General features: G+C 41.4%; 2 protein-coding genes across 2 annotated transcripts in view; both read right to left on the bottom strand.

Annotated features, from left to right (window-relative positions):
- Nucleotides 1-13,786, bottom strand: part of LOC309489974 (FYVE, RhoGEF and PH domain-containing protein 6-like) — a 35,999-nt gene extending 22,213 nt beyond the window's left edge. The window contains exons 1-3 of the mRNA XM_082158929.1: nt 13,665-13,786; nt 8,304-10,164; nt 7,341-7,440 (exon numbers count right to left, since the gene is read on the bottom strand). Coding sequence (XP_082015055.1) covers nt 7,341-7,440; nt 8,304-10,164; nt 13,665-13,677 — 1,974 coding nt within the window. The 5' untranslated portion in view covers nt 13,678-13,786. The remainder of the gene's footprint in view (nt 1-7,340; nt 7,441-8,303; nt 10,165-13,664) is intronic.
- On the bottom strand, nt 3,049-4,373 carry LOC309491087 (uncharacterized protein). Its single transcript, XM_082160524.1, has 2 exons — nt 4,261-4,373; nt 3,049-4,062 (listed from the first exon to the last, which is right to left on the bottom strand). The coding sequence occupies exons 1-2, from the start codon at nt 4,325-4,327 to the stop codon at nt 3,263-3,265; spliced, it is 867 nt and encodes a 288-aa protein (XP_082016650.1). The 5' UTR covers nt 4,328-4,373; the 3' UTR covers nt 3,049-3,262.
- Nucleotides 13,787-19,722: the final 5,936 nt, after the last annotated feature.

The raw sequence follows: 19,722 nt of genomic DNA, 5'->3' as shown, positions 1-19,722 counted from the left end.
GCGGTTGACCACCGCAGAGGAGTCGAGCGCGGGCAATCTGCCCGCTGTTATCAGCGCGCCCCATGCCTCAAATGTCACGAGCGCGATGCTTGTGTTGCAACACGCCGAAGCTTCTCCATCGCTGAGCGAGCGGAGCGCGCTTCGTATTCAACCCCTAGCTATCCATGCAGACGCATGGGCAAAGCTGCCCGGGGTTTTTCGAAGTGGGTGCTGAACATTATAAAAAGAGGCTATTCGCTGCAGTTTCGCCGACGCCCTCGCCGCTATGTGGCGCGCGTCGAGACCACGGTAAAAACAGAAGTAGCACATTTACTTCGAGCCGAAGTGGCGAAACTATTGAGCAAAGGGGCCATAGAGCCTCTCTCTCAAGTTCAGAGCGAAGGAGGGCTATACAGCAGATACTTCCTGGTACCGAAAAAAGACGGGGGTCTCAGACCCATACTAGATCTAAGACAACTGAACAAAGTGCTTGTGAAGCGACAGTTCAGGAGGCTCACGACCAGACAAATCCTTGTGCAGATTCGCCAAGGAAATTGGTTTGTGTCAATAGATCTGAAAGACGCGTATTTTCAAATACAGATAGCGTCACGTCACAGGCGATATTTGAGATTCGCCTTCGAGGGCCAGGCATATCAGTACACAGTCCTGCCGTTCGGTTTGTCCCTGGCACCCCGTACATTTACGAAGTGCATGGATGCGGCGCTCGCACCCCTCAGAATGAGAGGCACGCGAGTACTGAACTATCTGGACGATTGGCTGATTCTAGCGCAATCTCGCGCAGTGCTCATAGAACACACGACCATTTTACTCGATCACCTCGAGGATTTGGGTCTCAGTGTCAATTGGGCGAAGAGCTCTCTGTCACCCAGTCAGAAGATATCTTTCCTGGGCACAGAATTGGACTCGCTGTCCATGATAGCGCGACTATCACCACAGCGCGCGGTAGACATTCAACGCACAGCAAACTCGTTTCGCTGCGGCGCGTCTGTCCCGCTCAAGAAATTTCAGAAGATGCTAGGTCTCATGGCCTCAGCATCGTCAGTGCTCCAGCTGGGCCTGCTCCGCATGCGCCCGCTGCAGTTTTGGCTGAAAGCGCGAGTCCCACGCAGAGCGTGGGCATCCGGTTCGCTTCGCCTCAGGGTCAATCAGAAGTGCGTCACAGCTCTGAAACCTTGGAGAGCGAACGACTGGTACCAATCAGGTGTAAGCCTGGGGACTTCCTCGAGGGTGAAAGTGGTGTCCACGGACGCGTCCACCTCGGGATGGGGAGCGCTGCTCGAGGGCAGACCGTTCTTCGGCCAGTGGTCGGAACGGGAAAAGCTCCTGCACATAAACTGCCTCGAAATGCTGGCAGTAGACAACGCGCTGACGCGTTTTTTGTCCCCAAATAAAAGGACGCCACGTCTTGGTCCGTTCGGACAACATGTCTGTGGTGTCCTACATAAATCGCCAGGGCGGCCTCAGGTCCAAGAACCTGTACAGGCTGGCAGAACGCCTCCTGGTATGGGCTCAGTGCAACCTGCGCTCGCTCAGAGCAGCGCACGTGCCAGGGCTCCTGAATATAGGACCGGACAGACTGTCCAGGAACAATGTTCCGGCAGGCGAGTGGTCTCTACACCCACAGACAGTCCAACTGCTGTGGAAGAAATTCGGCAGAGCAGAAGTAGACCTGTTTGCGTCTCAAGAAAACACTCACTGTCAGGAATTTTTCTCCAAGAGCAGGAACGCGCTGGCCCATGTGTGGCCCCGCCGCCCGCTCTATGCTTTTCCCCCCGTCTCTCTCCTGCCTCAGGTGATAGAACGGATCAGGGAAGAAGGATGCTCAGTATTGCTGGTGGCACCGTTCTGGAAAAACCAACCTTGGTTCCCAGTCGTGATGCAGTTAGCAAGTACTGCCCCGTGGCCAGTACCAGTGAGGAGAGACCTCCTCTCACAGGCCCACGGCTCGATCTGGCATCCTCACCCGGAACTATGGTCCCTTCATGTCTGGGCCATCAACGGGTACATGTTGGACTCCCTAAAGGAGTATTAAACACGATCACGCAGGCTAGAGCTCCGTCTACGAGACGACTCTACTCCTCGAAATGGTCAGTGTTTTCGGGCTGGTGTTTTCCTTCCTACAAGAGCTGTTGGATGAGGGCAGGGCCCCCTCCACGCTCAAAGTTTATGTGGCGGCTATAGCAGCGTTCTCAGGAACAACGCTTGGTCAGTCGATAGGAAGGAACGATTTAGTCATCCGCTTCCTTAGAGGGGCTAAGAGACTGAATCCTCCCAGACCTCCCTCAGTCCCCGTATGGGACCTTTCTACGGTTCTGGAAGCCATGAAAGGTGCGCCATTTGAGCCTTTACAGTCAATTGATCTGAAACACCTGTCTTTCAAGACGGTGTTTTTGCTGGCTCTCGCTTCAGTGAAGCGCATAGGGGATCTACACGCGCTCTCTGTGAGCGCGGCGTGCATGGAGTTTGGGCCTAATGACTCAAAAGTTATACTCAAACCTAAACACGGTTATGTTCCAAAATCCCTCAACACACCGTTTAGGGCGCAGGTTATCTCCCTGTCAGCCCTACCGGTCCCTGATGAGGAAAGAGACGCGAGCCTCCTTTGCCCAGTCAGGGCATTACGAGCTTATGTGTCTCGCTCGTCTGTTTTCAGACAGACGGAGCAGCTCTTTGTTTCATTTAGCGGACGTTCTAAGGGACTAGCCACGTCGAAACAGAGCCTATCCAGATGGATAGTTGATGCTATAGCGCTGGCATACGCCTCCAAGGGCATGCAGTGCCCGTTGGGTATCAGAGCGCACTCCACGAGAGGCATGGCCTCTTCGTGGGCCTGGTCAAGTGGGATTGCCTTGCAAGATATTTGTATGGCGGCAGGCTGGGCCTCCCCGTCTACATTTATAAGGTTTTATAACCTAGAGGTTCCCGCCCTGCAGGCCAGGCTGCTGTCGGTCTAAGTTTACCAGTATTATCTGACCTGATGCGATCAGCTCAGAATGCTGCGTCTACTGAGCACAGCTCAATGTTCGACAGTAAAAAGTAGCAGCACGAGATTTACATTTACATTTACATTTAGTCATTTAGCAGACGCCTTTCTCCAAAGCGACTTACAAATTAGGACAAAATTCAGCGAGTCATCATAAAGAGGCAAAAGCAACAACAACGCAAGAAGTGCTCAAAGTACGAAGTTCAGGTATTATTCAGAGTAGCATAAGCCTGATAAGTGATGTTACAAAGGGAAAGGAAAACATTTTTTTTTTTTTTTCTATAAGGTTAAGTGCTCACGGAAGAGATTGGTTTTCAGCTGTCTTTTGAATGTTGTCAGGGATTCTGCATTCCGGATGAGGGTGGGGAGAGCGTTCCACCAGCATGGAACTGTGAATGAGAATGTTCTGGAAAGTGATTTTGTGGCTTTCTGTGATGGAACCACGAGACGTCGCTCGTTGACCGATCGTAGGTGTCTGGTAGGGATGTAGACTCGTAGGAGTGAGTGAAAGTAGGAGGGAGCTGAGCCTGTGATAGTTCTGTAAGCAAGCGTCAGTGCCTTGAACTTGATGCGAGCAGCGAGAGGTAGCCAGTGCAGAGAGATGAACAGAGGAGTGACGTGGGCCCTCTTGGGCTCGTTGAAGACAAGACGAGCTGCAGCATTCTGGATCATCTGTAGGGGTTTGGTTGCACATGCTGGAAGTCCAGCCAGAAGAGCATTGCAGTAGTCAAGCCTAGAGATGACCAGGGCCTGGACGATGAGTTGTGTTGCATGCTCAGTTAGGAAAGGCCTGATTTTCCTGATGTTGTGCAGTGCAAACCTGCATGATCGAGCTGTCTTTGAAATGTGATCTGTGAAGGTCAGCTGGTCATCAAACGTTACTCCAAGATTTCTGACCGATCTTGATGGGGTGATTAATGATGACTCTAGCTGGATGGTGAAGTCGTGCTGTAGAGACGGATTGGCAGGGAGGACGAGAAGCTCAGTCTTTGCCAGGTTGAGCTGCAGGTGATGTTCCTTCATCCATGTGGAGATGTCCGCCAGACAGCTTGAGACCCGTGCAGCTACTGTGGGATCATCTGGTTGAAAGGAGAGGAAGAGCTGCGTGTCATCAGCATAGCAGTGGTAGGAAAAACCGTGTGCCCGTATGATGTGTCCCAGTGATGTGGTGTAGATGGAGAAGAGGAGGGGACCAAGAACTGAACCCTGGGGAACCCCTGTGGTCAGCTGATGTGCTCTGGATACTTCACCTCTCCATGCGACCTTGAAGGACCTACCTGTGAGATAGGACTCAAACCAGTGGAGTGAAGTTCCTGTGATGCCCAGTGATGAGAGGGTGGACATAAGGATCTGATGATTCACCGTGTCGAAGGCAGCAGACAGATCCAGGAGAATGACGACTGAAGATTTGGAAGCAGCTTTTGCGATCCGTAGGGCTTCTGTGACTGACAGTAATGCAGTCTCTGTTGAATGTCCTTTCTTGAAGCCAGATTGGTTGACATCCAGCTGGTTGTTTAGAGACAAGAAGGATGTTAGTTGGTTGAAGACAGCTCTTTCAAGTGTCTTGGCAATGAATGGTAGGAGAGAGATAGGTCTGTAGTTGTCTACAAGTGATGTGTTTAGCGTTGGTTTTTTGAGCAGTGGAGTAACCCGAGCCTGCTTGAATGCTGTAGGGAAGGTGCCAGTATGGAGGGATGAGTTGATGATGTGTGTGAGTGATGGTAGAAGTGTGGGAGAGATGGCTTGTAGAAGGTGTGAGGGGATGGGGTCAAGCGGGCAGGTGGTAGGGTGACTGGAGAGGAGAAGTGTAGATACTTCTTCCTCGGTTAGCGAAGAAAAGGAGGACAGAGGGGTATTGGCTGTGGAAGGGGTCGGTCTGGGTTCCTGTGTGTGTGGAGCTGAGAATTGACTGCTGATAGCTGTTGTTTTCTTGGTGAAGAAGTGCGCAAAATCGTCAGCAGTTAAGGAGGAGGCGGGTGGTGGTGGAGGTGGACAGAGGAGAGAGTTGAATGTCTTGAAGAGTAATCGTGTGTTGGAGGAGCTGTTGATCTTGTTGTGGAAGTATGAAGATTTTGCAGCATGAACATCAACAGAAAAGGAGGAGAGGAGAGATTGATACATACTCAGGTCAGATGCGTCTTTTGATTTGTGCCATTTCCTCTCCGCTGCCCTGAGTTCGGTCCGGTGTTCCCGAAGAACCTCAGATAACCAGGGGTTAGAGGGAGTAGCGCGTGCTGGCCTGGAGGAGAGGGGGCAGATAATGTCTAGAGAAGAGATTAGAGTGGAGCATAAGGTGTCCGTTGCGGTATTCACATCCAGAGATGAGAATTGTGAGGGTGGGGGAAGAGAGGATGACACGGCAGAGGAAAGATGGGAGGGGGAAAGTGAGCGCAGGTTTCGTCTGAAAGTGACTGGTGGTGGGGGTGGTGGTGCAGGGGTAGAGAGTTGTAGACTGAAAGTAATGAGGAAATGATCTGAAACGTGGAGAGGTGTCACCAGGATGTTTTCTGTGGTGCAGTTGCGTGTGTAAACCAGGTCCAGTTGGTTGCCTGATTTGTGAGTACCTGTGGTGATGAGTCGTTTGAGATCGAAAGAGGCTAGGAGTGAGGTGAAGTCTGTTGCATGTGGCTTTTCGAGATGAATGTTGAAGTCACCGAAGACTAGAAGTGGGGTGCCGTCCTCAGGGAAAGTGGACAGCAGCACATCCAGCTGCAGCACACGAGATGTGCCTGGGCAAACTGTGTAAGACCCACATTCCCCCATCAGTTCAGGCCGTACTCCGCCCTGTCTGTATGATGAAATTCGCGTCTCAGCGACGCTGCCATATGTGGAAGAGTGCGGCTTCGCCCCTCCCTCTTCCCGGACTCCCTGTGAGTTCCCTGAGTGATTGTGCACTATATGTACCCCGGGCTTTCGCCCTTGGGTCCTTGGTGTCAGATCTCAGCATGCACGGCGTTTTGCATTGGGTCCCCTAGCGTAAGATATCTTACGCAGTACGAGAGACCTCTCGTAAGAGAACGTACTCGGTTACTAACGTAACCTCGGTTCTCTCTAGAAGAGGGAACGAGTACTGCGTATCTTGCCGTGCATGCACACGCTCTGGTTGCTTCGATGATGAAAAACCAGATAATAGCTGCCTGCGAGCGGTATTTATAGGCCTAGACCACGCCCATTTCGGCGGGACGTGACGCAGCGGGCGCGAAGTGCCCTGATTGGGTCTGGCGTCACGCCAGGCCTCGCTCGATAGGCTGCTGCAGTTGCCGCAGAGCAGCCAATAGGCGCGCGAGCTGCCTCGCCTATGTCTGCATGCTGCCGCAACGCGTTTTGCATTATTACAAAATTAAGGATAATTTTTGGCTTCAATATCTCGCGGAAAAAGGATTTTCCCCTAGCGTAAGATATCTTACGCAGTACTCGTTCCCTCTTCTAGAGAGAACCGAGGTTACGTTAGTAACCGAGTACGTTTTCATGCTAAAAGTTCATAATAAAACATTTAATCTAGTATTTGTCAATAAAAAAATATACAATAATATTATCCTCTAAAAAGTATAATATACATATTATCCTCTAAAATATAATATTATCTTTTTTTATTGCCTTTTTTTATTACATCACATATTTTAGTAGTTATCATAAATTAGGTATCATTTGAAAGCTTACGATCTCAGAATTCATCCTGTGAAAACTGTTTTGAAATTGGACATTGTGTTACCATAGAAACGGTAATCTAAATTATTTTATCAGGCTCCTCCCCTTTTGGGCATCATCATATTTCATACTTTATGATCAAAATATTTTCTGATCTTGACAAAACACATATTGTCAGAAAGGTCTGAGTCTCAAGGTTCCATATTTTGTGACAGAAGTGATATTTGGACAGAAATTTATTAATTTGTTATGGTAGAATGCATACAGTTAAATTCAATGGAATTCAATCACACCCGGTGGCTATTTTTGGTAATACGCCTAAACAAAATCTCATGGGAACTTCAATTTTTGTGATATCAACTTCAAATTTGGAACACAACTTGGTTAGATATATGGCTTTGATTTTATAGTAATTTTTTTGTAAAACATATTTTGTAAAAAATATATTTTATATAACAGAAAAAATATTAAATAAATTATATTTGATTTAATGTAAATTTAAACTTCCATAACTTTTTCATACTTTAATTTTTTGAAGAGCTTTCACTTCAGCAATAATCTGCTATTTTTTCCCTTTAAAACAAGACCAAACTTGGGTCTATACTCCAAAGCATACTTGAATTACAACCATTTAAGCTTGAATAGTGCATTTTAATGTCCATTCTCAAAAAGGGGGGTGACAAATATCCCATAAATGTGAATACAGTACCTGTTTTTCTCTATTGATGGTGTTATCCTCCTCTTCTGAGCTGCATTCATCTTCTTCCGAATGCATATCCTCCAATTCCTGCACTTCTTCCAACACATTTCTGAAAAGAAATCAAAAAGCCTCCCAGATTTAAAAAAGTATGTGAGTTGAACTGAAGAGGTGTCATCCCAAAAACACTCAATTTCGGTTATTCCCGCCATAATAGCAACAGTACAGAAGCAGAAGAGTCAATAGTAATGTCTCAGAATCTGTAGTATGAACTAGATGTCGGTCGAAGGTAAAATGATTCCGCAACACCTGTTTAGAATGCTGCACCCATTCTTTAAATTCCATGTCAAACAGGTGTCACATAAATCAAACTAAACTTCTTCACTTTGTACTTACCTAAAGTTTTGTTTTTGCTGTTAGCCAGGAAGTGTCTAATTATTGAAGTATAAACAAGAAAACAGCCCTAAATCAAATTAGACTGCAAGTAAATATAGTCCAGGCTCATTTCCAGCGAAATCTGTTTGTATTTGATATTGATTAAATCTAAATTAATTATCTAAAGAAATTACATCCATACATTTTTAAGATTTGCTTAAGTGTCCAAATACCTTTTGGGGCCATTGTATATTTTTAACCAAGACTAGGGGATTTATTATTATTGGTATAGATTTTTAATTAAATTTATACATTTGTAAATTTGATGGTATAATGTCTGTCCCTCCATAAGGCCCATAAACGTCAAGGATTTTTACTTTTTTCTAAAACATTAAAGCCTTCGCCAAAAACGTTGCTTTCCTAATTAAATATGAGTTATTTTCAGCAAATAAATTAAAATTTTAATTCCAATTCTATATTTTGCAAATCAAATTCAGTACTTCATTTTGCTACTTCAGTTCAAATTCAGGAATGAAATTTCCTCATTTCAACTATTCAACTTTCTCAATAATTATTCATCTGTTTCGACAAAAATTTTACCTTTTAAGAAACTGCTGCTTTTTGGTGTCTGCACAGTGTTCAGGGAACACATCTGGAATTTCATAAATACCATCATCCTCATACATTGTTGACTGATTTTGGTATTTATCAGCATCTTGTGCCTTTGTAGTGCTAAAAGGAGGCAGGTTTTCATATTCTGGGATATCTTCATATGCATGTTCAGATTCACCAGAATTCTCGAGATGTTTTGGAAGATCTTCATCTACACTCTGCTCAACTTGAGGTATATTCGCATCAAGGTGACCATTGTGCAGTGACACCAGTGAATGAGAGCAGATTTCACATTGGCTTTCCTCTGTATCCACTGACTGCTCATTCATAACTGGAGTGAGATCAAGGGCCTGCCCACTCTTGACAGATAACTTGGGAACCTTTTTGACACGGTCAAGGTCCATGATCCTTAGAAAGGAGGTCTTACAGAGGCCATCAGGTTTATGTATATCTGCTGAGGATAAGGACTTTGATTTAGGCTTGAGAGTAAATCCGGTCTTCTTTTTTGGCACATCACTTGCTTGGTTCTGATTGGCAATTTGTCCTTCAAATGCGAGAGGGGGATTTCCTTCAGTATTTTTTTTCGCATTAATGTGACCATCATTTCTCAGTGGACCTTTGAATGCCAGAGTCTTTTTAGGAAGTCTATCTACTGAAAGTTCTGTAGACCCAATGTTATTGTGCCTTCGGACATCAGGTTGAGGTTTCTGGGATGACTTCTTCAGATGGGTACTGCTTGATACCTCTGGAGATACATACAGATTTTGTTCTTTATTTTCAGTCCCCTGTACACCAAATTGCTGGGTTTTATTTTGTTGCAGCTGAGGGATTTTCTGGCGTGGGACAGGTACTGGGGTGCCCTGGCTGTTATGGGTACATTTAAAGCTCCTTATGGCCTGAGGACCTTTGTTCTCTCTAGAACGTCTTACAGCATTGATGTTCATCTTGTTAGGACTTTCTCTCCATAATGGATCTGAATTGTTTACATCAACAGGCAAGACAGTGAACTTGGTAAGGCCTGCTGACTCCTGATGGATAACATTGGGTTGTTCCATCTTATTTTTGCGCTGCATGGCTACTGGTGGTGCTTTCTTAAGAGGCTTAGTAGGGGGCGGACTATAATGCACACTACATTTTAGAGGCTCTGGTGTTTGGCCACTATCAACAGATGAATTAACGCTAGAGACTATGTTTTTTTGGTGTTTCTTGGTCGTTTGCATCTCAGAACCACTATGATTCGCCTTCAAAGGCTCCTTGTTCTGGATCTGGGATGTTTTCTGAGAATTTTCAATTGGATGGAGATTATTGTTATTGAATGAGTGTCCAGAGATGCAGTTTGACAAAATAGGTGTCACCAAATGCTTTTCTTCCTCCGGTGTTCTCAGCGGAGGTTTGGATGAACTCTTTCTGGGACTTTCTGTATTTCCTGCTTTACACGGATCAGGACTGGTCCCATGTTGATTAACATTTTGGTTGTTTTCCTTCGGTGAGCAATCAGCACAATTTCGGTCATTGCATACACAGATTGGAATTATGTAATCCCACTTTGGCTTGTTGTTCCCAGTGTGCATTCCATTTCTGAAATTTAGAACGCCAACATTCTTTGTGATGTCAGACTTTTCTTGTAAAATAGGTTGATGGACCTCCTTGGATGTGAGATGTTTTGAATTGAAAGGAGAGGGAGGTTTGAAAAGGCGTGGTTTTGGTGCTACTTCAGGCTTAACTTTACTTTTAACAGCTGGTGAGTTATGTTGGTAAACACACAACTTGGAAGCAGGTGGCTGTTCTGTTTCCACTGGTGCTGGGAGAACCTTTGGTTTTGTAGCCAACGGTGGTTTCTGATCACCCACTGAGAAAAAAAAAGCACATGGAGACAGAAAAACAAGGAAAGAACACTCTGGTTGAAATACAGTTGACCATTAAACCACATTTTGTCCCTGAGACACTTTTTCATGGAGTTGACTAGCCCTAAAACAGGCAACATGAACCACGAGTTACACAGTTTTATTGTCTTTTTTGGGGCATAAGAACCCCAAAATATTTTGAATATTAAAAAATATTTTGAATATTAAAAAATATTTTGTAAAATATATATTTTATATAAAAGAAAAAATATGAAAACAAGACCAAACTTAGGTCTATACCCAAAAGCATTCTTGAATTACAACCATTTAAGTTTGAATAGTGCATTTTAATGTCCAATCTCAAAAAGGGGGGTGAGAGTTAAAGGGTAACTCTCGCCAAAATGCAACCTAGGCTCTTTTTGTTAATCTACCCGAGGCAAACTTTCGTTTAAAAGCATAATTAGAATGGAAACGGCACTTTTAAGTTTGACCGTATTTTCGTTTTAGGTTAAAATGCCTTGTGAATGGGGCACTTTTATGATAGCATCAAAAATCACTATTTTTAAAACACTAAGGAGGCTCGATAAAACATCAAATTTGCTCGAAGTATCATCACTAGGGGCTCTACACATGAACGCGAGCATTGAGAACATTGCTTGTGTACACAGAGTTTACTAAAAAGAACGATTTTGAACAACTCGCTGTAGCTGTGTCTGCCGGCATTTTGACAGTCAAAAATAGTCGATTTCCGAATGCGAATGAACTGACTCTGAATTTTAGTATTGTTTCTTATATGAGGATCCTTTTTCAAATACAAGGTCAATATTGATTTTCACTAACGAGAAAACAACAAATTATCCGTGAATTTATATTGAACTAAGCTTAAGGAGCTTTCCATCTTTACTCTCCTCCCTGTTACGGAGATCGACTATTTTTGACTGACAAAATCCCGGCGGACGGATACACAGTGAGTTGTTCAAAATCTTTCTTTTTATGTGTCTTTATCGTATACTTTGTCTACTTTTTATGTCCTTCTCAGAAATAAACTTAAAATTGCACTTTAGTATACATATTTGGTCTGTACTCTTAAACGTATAATTAAGTATTCTAAGTATACTGTACATTCCTCCAATGTAGTGATCAATGTAGAAACTGAAAATGACACCACCTTAAAAGTGTTTACACTTTTGATTGAGTAGCCTATTAATTACTTTTTCTTTTTCACTTAGTTTTCAAACCTACATTGTTTGAAAATATTGATTTATGAAGAAAACAGATATGTTCCTAATTCTGAGTATGTGAATTTTTGTGTAGGCTAGTCCACTGGTAGTGTACATAGGAATTTGCTTCAAATCTACTTTACTCTTTCCCCACCATCCATGTTTTCGGTATACGGTAGCGGGCGCTATTACACATCTTCTAGTACAGAATCTCCGGATCAAAACACAGGTGAAGAAGAAGCAGAAAAATAGCTATATATTATAATAAAATGAACTATACTTTGTTTTAATAGTGCTTTTTATATATCGATATAACTATATACAGTATGTAATATTGTGCACAATCTGTCACGCCCACTGGAGCCTCATCAATAGGGTGATAGCATGCGCTGAACCTCTGGAATAAACGAACCCTCCAGAGAAGCTCATGCTCAGAGAGTAGCCATGTTCTATGGCTACTTACATACCCTGAAAGTTACCTTCGTTTTTGGAACCGAAAGTTGAGGTTATCCGCTTACTTACCCTTAAACACACGAGTATGTCACATAACCTGCTTTCTGGAATACCCTCCAGACATAGTCTTTATAAAAAAAAAAAAATCTATTTTCTCAGCTTTTGGTTTAAAATGTTGCTTTTCTTATGAAACGTATCCAATTCAAGTGTTGATAAAAAATTATGCATGAATAAAATGGTCTTAAAATGGAAAAAGTACAGTTAAAGTTAAATTTCAAGTAGCCTATAAAAATTAATTAATACCTAAGAACATAGTATACGTATAGTCAACTATTTATTTATTATTTTTTCACTTTAAGTATGATGTTATGTTTATTTAAAGAAAACTTACAAGTATACTTGAAGTATAAAACTACTAAACTAGTAATTTACTGAGAGTATACTTCAGTGTACTTTCATAAATTAAAAAATGTGCTACAAGCACAGTGCTAGTTCCACACATATGCCAGCATGATGAAACTTGGTGTATTTACTAGTTGTCATATCAACACTATATAGAGAAAAGAATTGCTCCAAAATTAAAAAAAAAAATCTTTGGAAGATATCATTGAACATTTATTTACATTTTTCATCACTGTTTTTTTTTGTTTTTGTTTTTGTTTTTTTGCATTTATTTAAAACTAGACAAATCTGAAATTATATTAATTTTATATCTGTTATTTAACAGTTGAGATTGTTCTTTAATGCTGATCTAACCAGCAGAAGAAACTAGCCGGGTTTAAATCCTAGTTGCGCAGGTGAGGCACGTTGTCATACTGTGTTACAATGAGCCCCTATTAGAACTGCTATTCTATTCTATACTTTTATGAATTCTATTGAGAAACCATGAGAAAAAGGTGAATAAAGACAGAGTCAATGTTCAGAAATTATTCATTATTATTATGTTTTGAACTATGCTGTATATCTGTGTTTTGTGGTGTGTTTGTTTTCAAACTCAAAAATTACTATTTTTAAATATTAAAAATGGCATTATTTTATATGAAAAAGTTAATAATTGTATTTTATTGAGAAAATATTTTTGTTTGACTTGTATATTGTTTTGATTAGATCAGATAACATTTTAATCTGTCATGTTACAACATGGCCCGCTTATACAGTATACACTGTATTAATGAAATAATTGTACTAGACGTGTGAAATTTTATAGCCTACTTAAAAGTATACTTTTATACACTAAAAAGTGGGCCAATTTAGTCCCAAGTGAAACAGCACACTTACAAGTATACTTATAGTACATTGATATTAGTAAGTATACTTAAAAATATACTTGATCTTTACTTTTTAAGTAGCCTATACTTAGTTTTGGGAAGGGGCATGGAAAGTCCCTTGCTGTAATGGAATTCAGCAAGATTTATATAGCCTGGCATATTCTATTAAATTTACAAACAAAAGACCCATTAAAAATATATGGTAGACCGTGAATGGCTGTCAGACTCTTTGATCCAGTGAATATTTCTAAAGGTAGGTGCTTGAACTCGCTTCTTAAAACATATTTTTTTTAAAAAACCCACTTCTAGAGAAAACTCATTTGTTACAGTGTACATCTTATCCGTGTTACAACTAGTCAGTGTCGCTTTGCTTTTGCCTTAAAAAGTCAGTTCAACGAAGTATATAAAATAAACTTTCCAGTGGTGACAGATATGTTTTGCACAGTTTGACTTTTAAATTATATTTGTATTAAAAATCTCTTAAAAGTAAACATCGGCTTACTATTAAAATGGTTGTGACTTAGTATGAATTATCCATGTAAAAAGAAGAAGAAAAAAACTCACCTGTACGCTTCATCGTCCCACAATATTCACTTATTCATGAGGCTATGCGTGACCACTGTCTAGTTTTCTAGAAGCTCAACGATACCATTCAAGGCGACGTTTCCAGTCCAGTTTAATGAGGAAATACTATGAGCAAATTCCTTCAGAGGCTCAGGGAGGGCGGGTTACATACACACGTGCCTTTTTGTAACTAGTAGGGTAGCCTAATTCGCAATTCCATTGAGTGCGTGCCTGGCTATGTTGATCCGCATCAGTGCGAGCTCGGAAAAAGTGCGCATATCGACCGCAAGGGGGCGCTCGCGAGCACCCTTCTGAAACCTAAAATGACAAATGGGACACCCTGTGGTCTCATGGACTTAACGGCCATTGTAAGTCCACAAGACCGAAAGTCAGTGCTCGAATTGAGGGGGGGCTGGGGGGATCCGGGACCCCCCATAAGGTATTAGGGACCCCCCATAAGAAATAAAAAATAGAATTAGGGGGGTCCCTCAGATATTTTTATTTTAGTAAAAATAATAATGACAAATCTGATTAAATGCATGCAATGGATACAGTACATTTCGTGAATTGATTATTTACAATAATTTATTTTAAGTTTGTTTATAGCTAGTTGTCTCTTTAAAATGTAAACGCCCCGCCCCACATCTAAAGAGCGCTGTGCGCGCGCATGACATCGTTGACTGACAGGATTGTTTGTTTGGCGCCGCTCCGGTGAAGCTAATTTTAGCTTTTTAAAAAATGGAGAAAAATAAACCTCCACTCCCAGTCGGGAAAAGAAAGCTTCTTACTGACTTTTTTGAGGGGTAATTGTTTCTCTCTGTATATCTTTCTACTTTATATCTGTCCACTCCATGCCGGGGCTTTTGTATTCCTTGCATAAATTGGAAACACTTAGGCTTAAGTTACTAATTTTTCATTATTAATAGTCCTCCTGGTTCTACAGGAGTGCTAGAGATCTCGATGAAGATGGATAAGTAAGGGTTAATGCCCGACGAGGTGTCCATTGTCAGGTATTAATGCGCGTCGGACGGTTGCCTCCGCCGAAGTCCATTAATACCTGACAATGGACACCTCGCAGGGCATTAACCCGCTTATACCATGGTCACTTAACAAATAACACATTTTTAAACCATTAGTTTATATTTTAATTAGTTTTACAATCGAAATCTAAAGGCTGTCATTGATAAACGGACCTTATCTGAGCCACAAAGTCTGATATTAAATATAGAGTCATTTCAGCCTTAATAAGCCTGTTAACAAGCAGAATCACTGAAGGAAAGAAGAGGACAGAAAAAGAGACGAGCAGAAACACAAGAACTACAACTGACTTCAGCCACAGTCTAAGATGCTGTTTATGGAGTTGTTTAATCCTCCTCTGCTGAGATCTTCACAGATTTAATGTCTCCTTTTCGCTTCAGTTCATCTTAGACTGTGGCTGAAGTCAGTTGTAGTTCTTGTGTTTCTGCTCGACTCTTTTTCTGTCCTCTTCTTTCCTTCAGTGATTCTGCTTGTTAACAGGCTTATTAAGGCTGAAATGACTCCATATTTAATATACACAGGTTTTGCGGCTCAGATAAGGTCCAGTTCTGGTTTATTTCTTTGCTCTTGGCTGACATGTGGCATTGCTATGGCCTGCTTGTGGCCCAGATCTGGCAAACAGGAGTGAGCCGCCCAACTGTCATCATTCCACGCTGCATGTGGGTCAGATCCGCATTCCACAAGTGCCAGATGTGGGCCGGATCTGGGCCGAAACGTGTTTTCTACATTTCTATGTAACACATAGTTATGTTCAGTTCTCCATTTCAGTTGTGGCAAAAGAGACTGAGTTTATATATATATATATACACTAAGTACACTGTAAAAAAATTCTAACCTCCCTAACTCAAAATTTTCTAGTGACTGATAACATCTAAATTTTTCAATTGGCCCAAGTGAAAATCTGTAAATTATAAAATTTAATTTACAGAATTTCACTTGGGCCAATTGCAAAATTTAGATGTTATCAGTCACTAGAAAATTTTGAGTTTGGGAGGTTAGAAATTTTCACCCTCTAAATCCATATTTAGTAAGTAATTTAAAAGAAGAATTATATATATATACACAATTCTTTATCCAGCGTTTTTAATAAATAGTATATATACGCATATTATGATCAAATATACTGTATATTTTGTATAAAGTGTATATTGCGAGACTAACCAACCCCCCGCCCAAAAAAAACTTGGGGACCCCCCATAAGACTTGACTCAATTCGAGCTCTGCCGAAAGTGCATATGAAGTGTGCCATTTGGGACAGAGCCGTATTCAAAGATATGACATAAAATTGAGACTGATAAAATCATGGTCTGTAGGCGCAATTTTAATTAGGCTACATGACAAAGGTGAACGCAGTCATCAAACCTAGCTGTAAAATCTATACTCCAATGTCCGTTTGACAGAAAAACTAAAGGTAAAAGAGCTGGGCTCAGACCAACATGCAGGTTTTTTTCCCCCACATTGTTTTTTTTTTTAATTATTATTATTTTTACACTTTACAGAATAAGGCCTCATTAGTTAACATTTGATAATGTATTACCTAACATGAACTAACTATGAGCAATACATTTGTTACAGTATTTATTCATCTTTCTTAATGTTATTTAATACAAATATTTTGTTCATTGTTTGTTCATGTTACTTCACAGTGCATTAATGTTTAAATGAACATTAACTAACATCAATAAATGCTGTAGAAGTATTGTTCATTCTTAGTTCATGTTAACTATATACTAATGTTAACTAATGAAACCTTATTGTAAAGTGTTAATGATTTTTCTTGTACATAGTTGTCCTCTGTCTCATTTGTTTAAATCGGTCATGGAGGTAGGCTATCCAAAGTTTTATTGAAACTGGTAAATTAACTCATCATAGCTGATTTTATTAATTATTTTATATATATATATATATATATATATATATATATATATATATATATATATATATATATATATATATATATATTCAAGGTCAAGGAGATGTTTGATATGCCACAGCCCCACCTAGAAAATTACAAAAATGACAAAGGCATCCAGCCTTTATATGGGCAAAGGCATGTAGCAGCAGCTGGAAAAAAAAGAAGCCATCTCACATCTCATGTTTTTACTGATGAAGTGAAGTGAAGACAATAAACACTGAGTGAAGACAATAAACACATGATTTTAGGCCCATGTGTGTTTTTCAAGCCCTCTCAAGGTATTTATTGACAATAAAGTATATGAATAATGCAGTGCTTATTGACAGCCTTTTTAATGTTTTTGAAAGTCTCTTATATTGCATTTATTTAATAAAAAATACAGTAAAAACAGTAATATTGTGAAATATTATTACAAATGAAAATAATTTGTGAATATGTTTTAAAATGTAGCCTAATTTATTCCTGCGAGTCTTCAGCATCACATCCTTCAGAAATCATTCTAATATGATGATTTGATGCTCAAGAAACATTTTTGATTATTATCAGTGTTGAAAACAGTTGTGCTGCTTATAAAATTGTTTTGGAAACCCTGATACATTTTATTTTTCAGGATTTTTTGATGAAGAAAGTTCAAAGAACAGCATTTGCATTTTACACTGATTTATTTATTAAATGTATAAAGCATTTTTTACATTTTATGAAATCCATGAGGACTTAAAGGAGAACTTGGTAACTTTTTTCACTTAATAAAACTGTCTAGAAATCATTTGGATGGTTAAACAACCTGTTCTGGTGATATTGGTGACTTTCCCCGCTCCCCCCAGCGTTCCCAGGCGGAAAACCAACCTTGCAACTTGCAACACTACCGTCCCGGCAAGTTAGAAATTGGAAGTCTCGTGATAAGCGAGAACTAGAACGAGAACGAGCGCGAACCACAAATTGCTTTACGGCAATTCGACATAAACACACACGCATGTATGATGTATTACCAGATTACCCACCTCGGTAGACATAGCTCCACGCGATACAGTTGGCTTGCTCCGATCAAAACAAACGCACATGAGCAGCGGTAGCGAGGGGGAGGAGGCCGCCGCAAGTGAGTTTTTTACGACTGTGTTGTGAAATATACGCCCCCCCACAGCTGTAGGGGGAGCTCGTGGGGAAAACATGCGACAACAAAAGGGAAAATCAGCAAAGAAGTGACTAGAGTTCGCTAGAGTTACCGAGTTCTCCTTTAATGCACAAGTTTTTGTAGTAGGCTACATAAACCAATGGAAATTAGTGGTTAAACTATATAGCAGTGTATTTGATTTCTTATCAAATTAAAAGCAAGAGATGAGATAAAAAACGTTATTACCAAGCCTGAAGTAGGCTTACCCCAGCAAACACAGTACGTTGTGACGTCGTCGTCAGTTGTGCCTGCTACAGACTGTGCGATTTCGGCAATCCTATCACTACAAATCACACTGCATGACATGGATCTAATAAACTTGGGTACGACATGTATAGACTGTACGATGGTGACACCTATTGAATCATTGGCTGTGTGAGTCCCAATTCAAAGGCTGCATGCGAATGTCGGACTGAGCGTTTAAAAGTTGTTGTTTTTTACATTTTTATTAATCAGATAATTTGAAACCCAATACTTGCGTTTAAAAGTGTAATTCGGCAATTTCTCTCTCTCAGGAAAAAAAAATCCCATCGTCACTGGCGTGCAATGAATTCTGGGGTTAGTCTTGCGTAGCCAGACCTTCAGACTGACGGCAGAAGGTCTGGACTCTATCGCAGCTTTCATTGGCCAAGAGGACGTTTGACTGACATGTAACGCAACCAATCACAGTTCGTTTTGTTCTGCGTCATGTTTAGGGGCGTGAAAATATAATGTCGATGTCCCTACAATAACAGACCGGTGTGTATCTAATAAATAATGAATTCAAGAATGTTGTGCAAGTTTACTGCAACAGTGGAGCCGCGAACTTCACATACTTTTGAAAATTCATTGTTTAGTTAACCTTGGTAAGCGCTCATTTTCACTGTTGTAAACACGACGGCGTTCTTCTTCCACGAGGGGTTTTGGCGTCACAGTATTTGTTTCCAGGCGGACAGTTAAAGAACGCGACATTCATGTCTCCCGTACATCCTGTAGAATTCAACCAATCAGATCACGACTTCGAAACTCCTGAAGTGTTTCCAGAAAAGTGTGCCATATGCATCAGACGTTCATCCAACGGTTCATGGGCTGAGGCTGAGAGGCCGTGAATGATCAATCTGTTGTATCCTCCATTTCACAGGAAACGAAAGGCCACATTTGGAGGCTGCATTTGAAGGAGCCTTCGAATTGGGACGCCGCGGTCGAATCGGCCTTCGATTGCGGCCTTCAAAGGATGCAGCCTCTGAATTGGGACACAGCAGTAGGCTACGGCACAAAGTAGAAGTATAAAACGTCATCAGCATGCACCAGTGTTAAACAAATAGAACAAGATAAATGGCACTTTGGCCACAGTTGTGTTTTTTATGTGGAGGAAGAGAAAAAGAAGAATATAGTCAGTCATGGCTATAGGGAAAAGAGGCCAACTTGGCATGCCAATTTTGTAAATGGAGCTTGAGGTAAAGGGTGCTTCTCAGTACTCAAATTGATGCTTCTTCGTTTCCTTGCTCCTACGTCCTCAAGCCCGTGACCAGGAAACTGATCGAACTCAGCTATCTTGAAGGACATCTCAATTCTCTAATTTCACCAAGGGCGTTGTTATGTCTGAAAACGTTCACATTGGGTCCTGTTGGACTATGTTTGTATGCACTGCAAGTGACAGGTTACTGTGCCTTTAAAGTTTATAGCATTGATTTACGGCAAAGGTCGGAAAATGTAAGTTTTACGTCGGTTGATAAAAGGCAACATAAACAGAGCTACACGGTGTGATTATTGAGTCTTTTGCAAACACCACATTTGGCGAACGAGGATGTCTGAACTTGTCTTACCACCACCGCCACCTTTCCTGCCTGTTCCCGGTGATCCAGCGGTTCCCTGGGATCGCTGGCTGACGTCGTTTGAGGACTATTTGCTGGCTTTGGGACACTCGGATCTAGCGGAGGCGAGGAAGTGCGCGC

Source organism: Leuciscus leuciscus (assembly GCF_965113295.1).
Source record: "Leuciscus leuciscus genome assembly, chromosome: 25".
Lineage (NCBI taxonomy): Eukaryota > Metazoa > Chordata > Actinopteri > Cypriniformes > Leuciscidae > Leuciscus > Leuciscus leuciscus.
The sequence above is the reverse complement of the archived record's forward strand: the minus strand, read 5'-3'. Positions and strand labels throughout refer to the sequence as shown.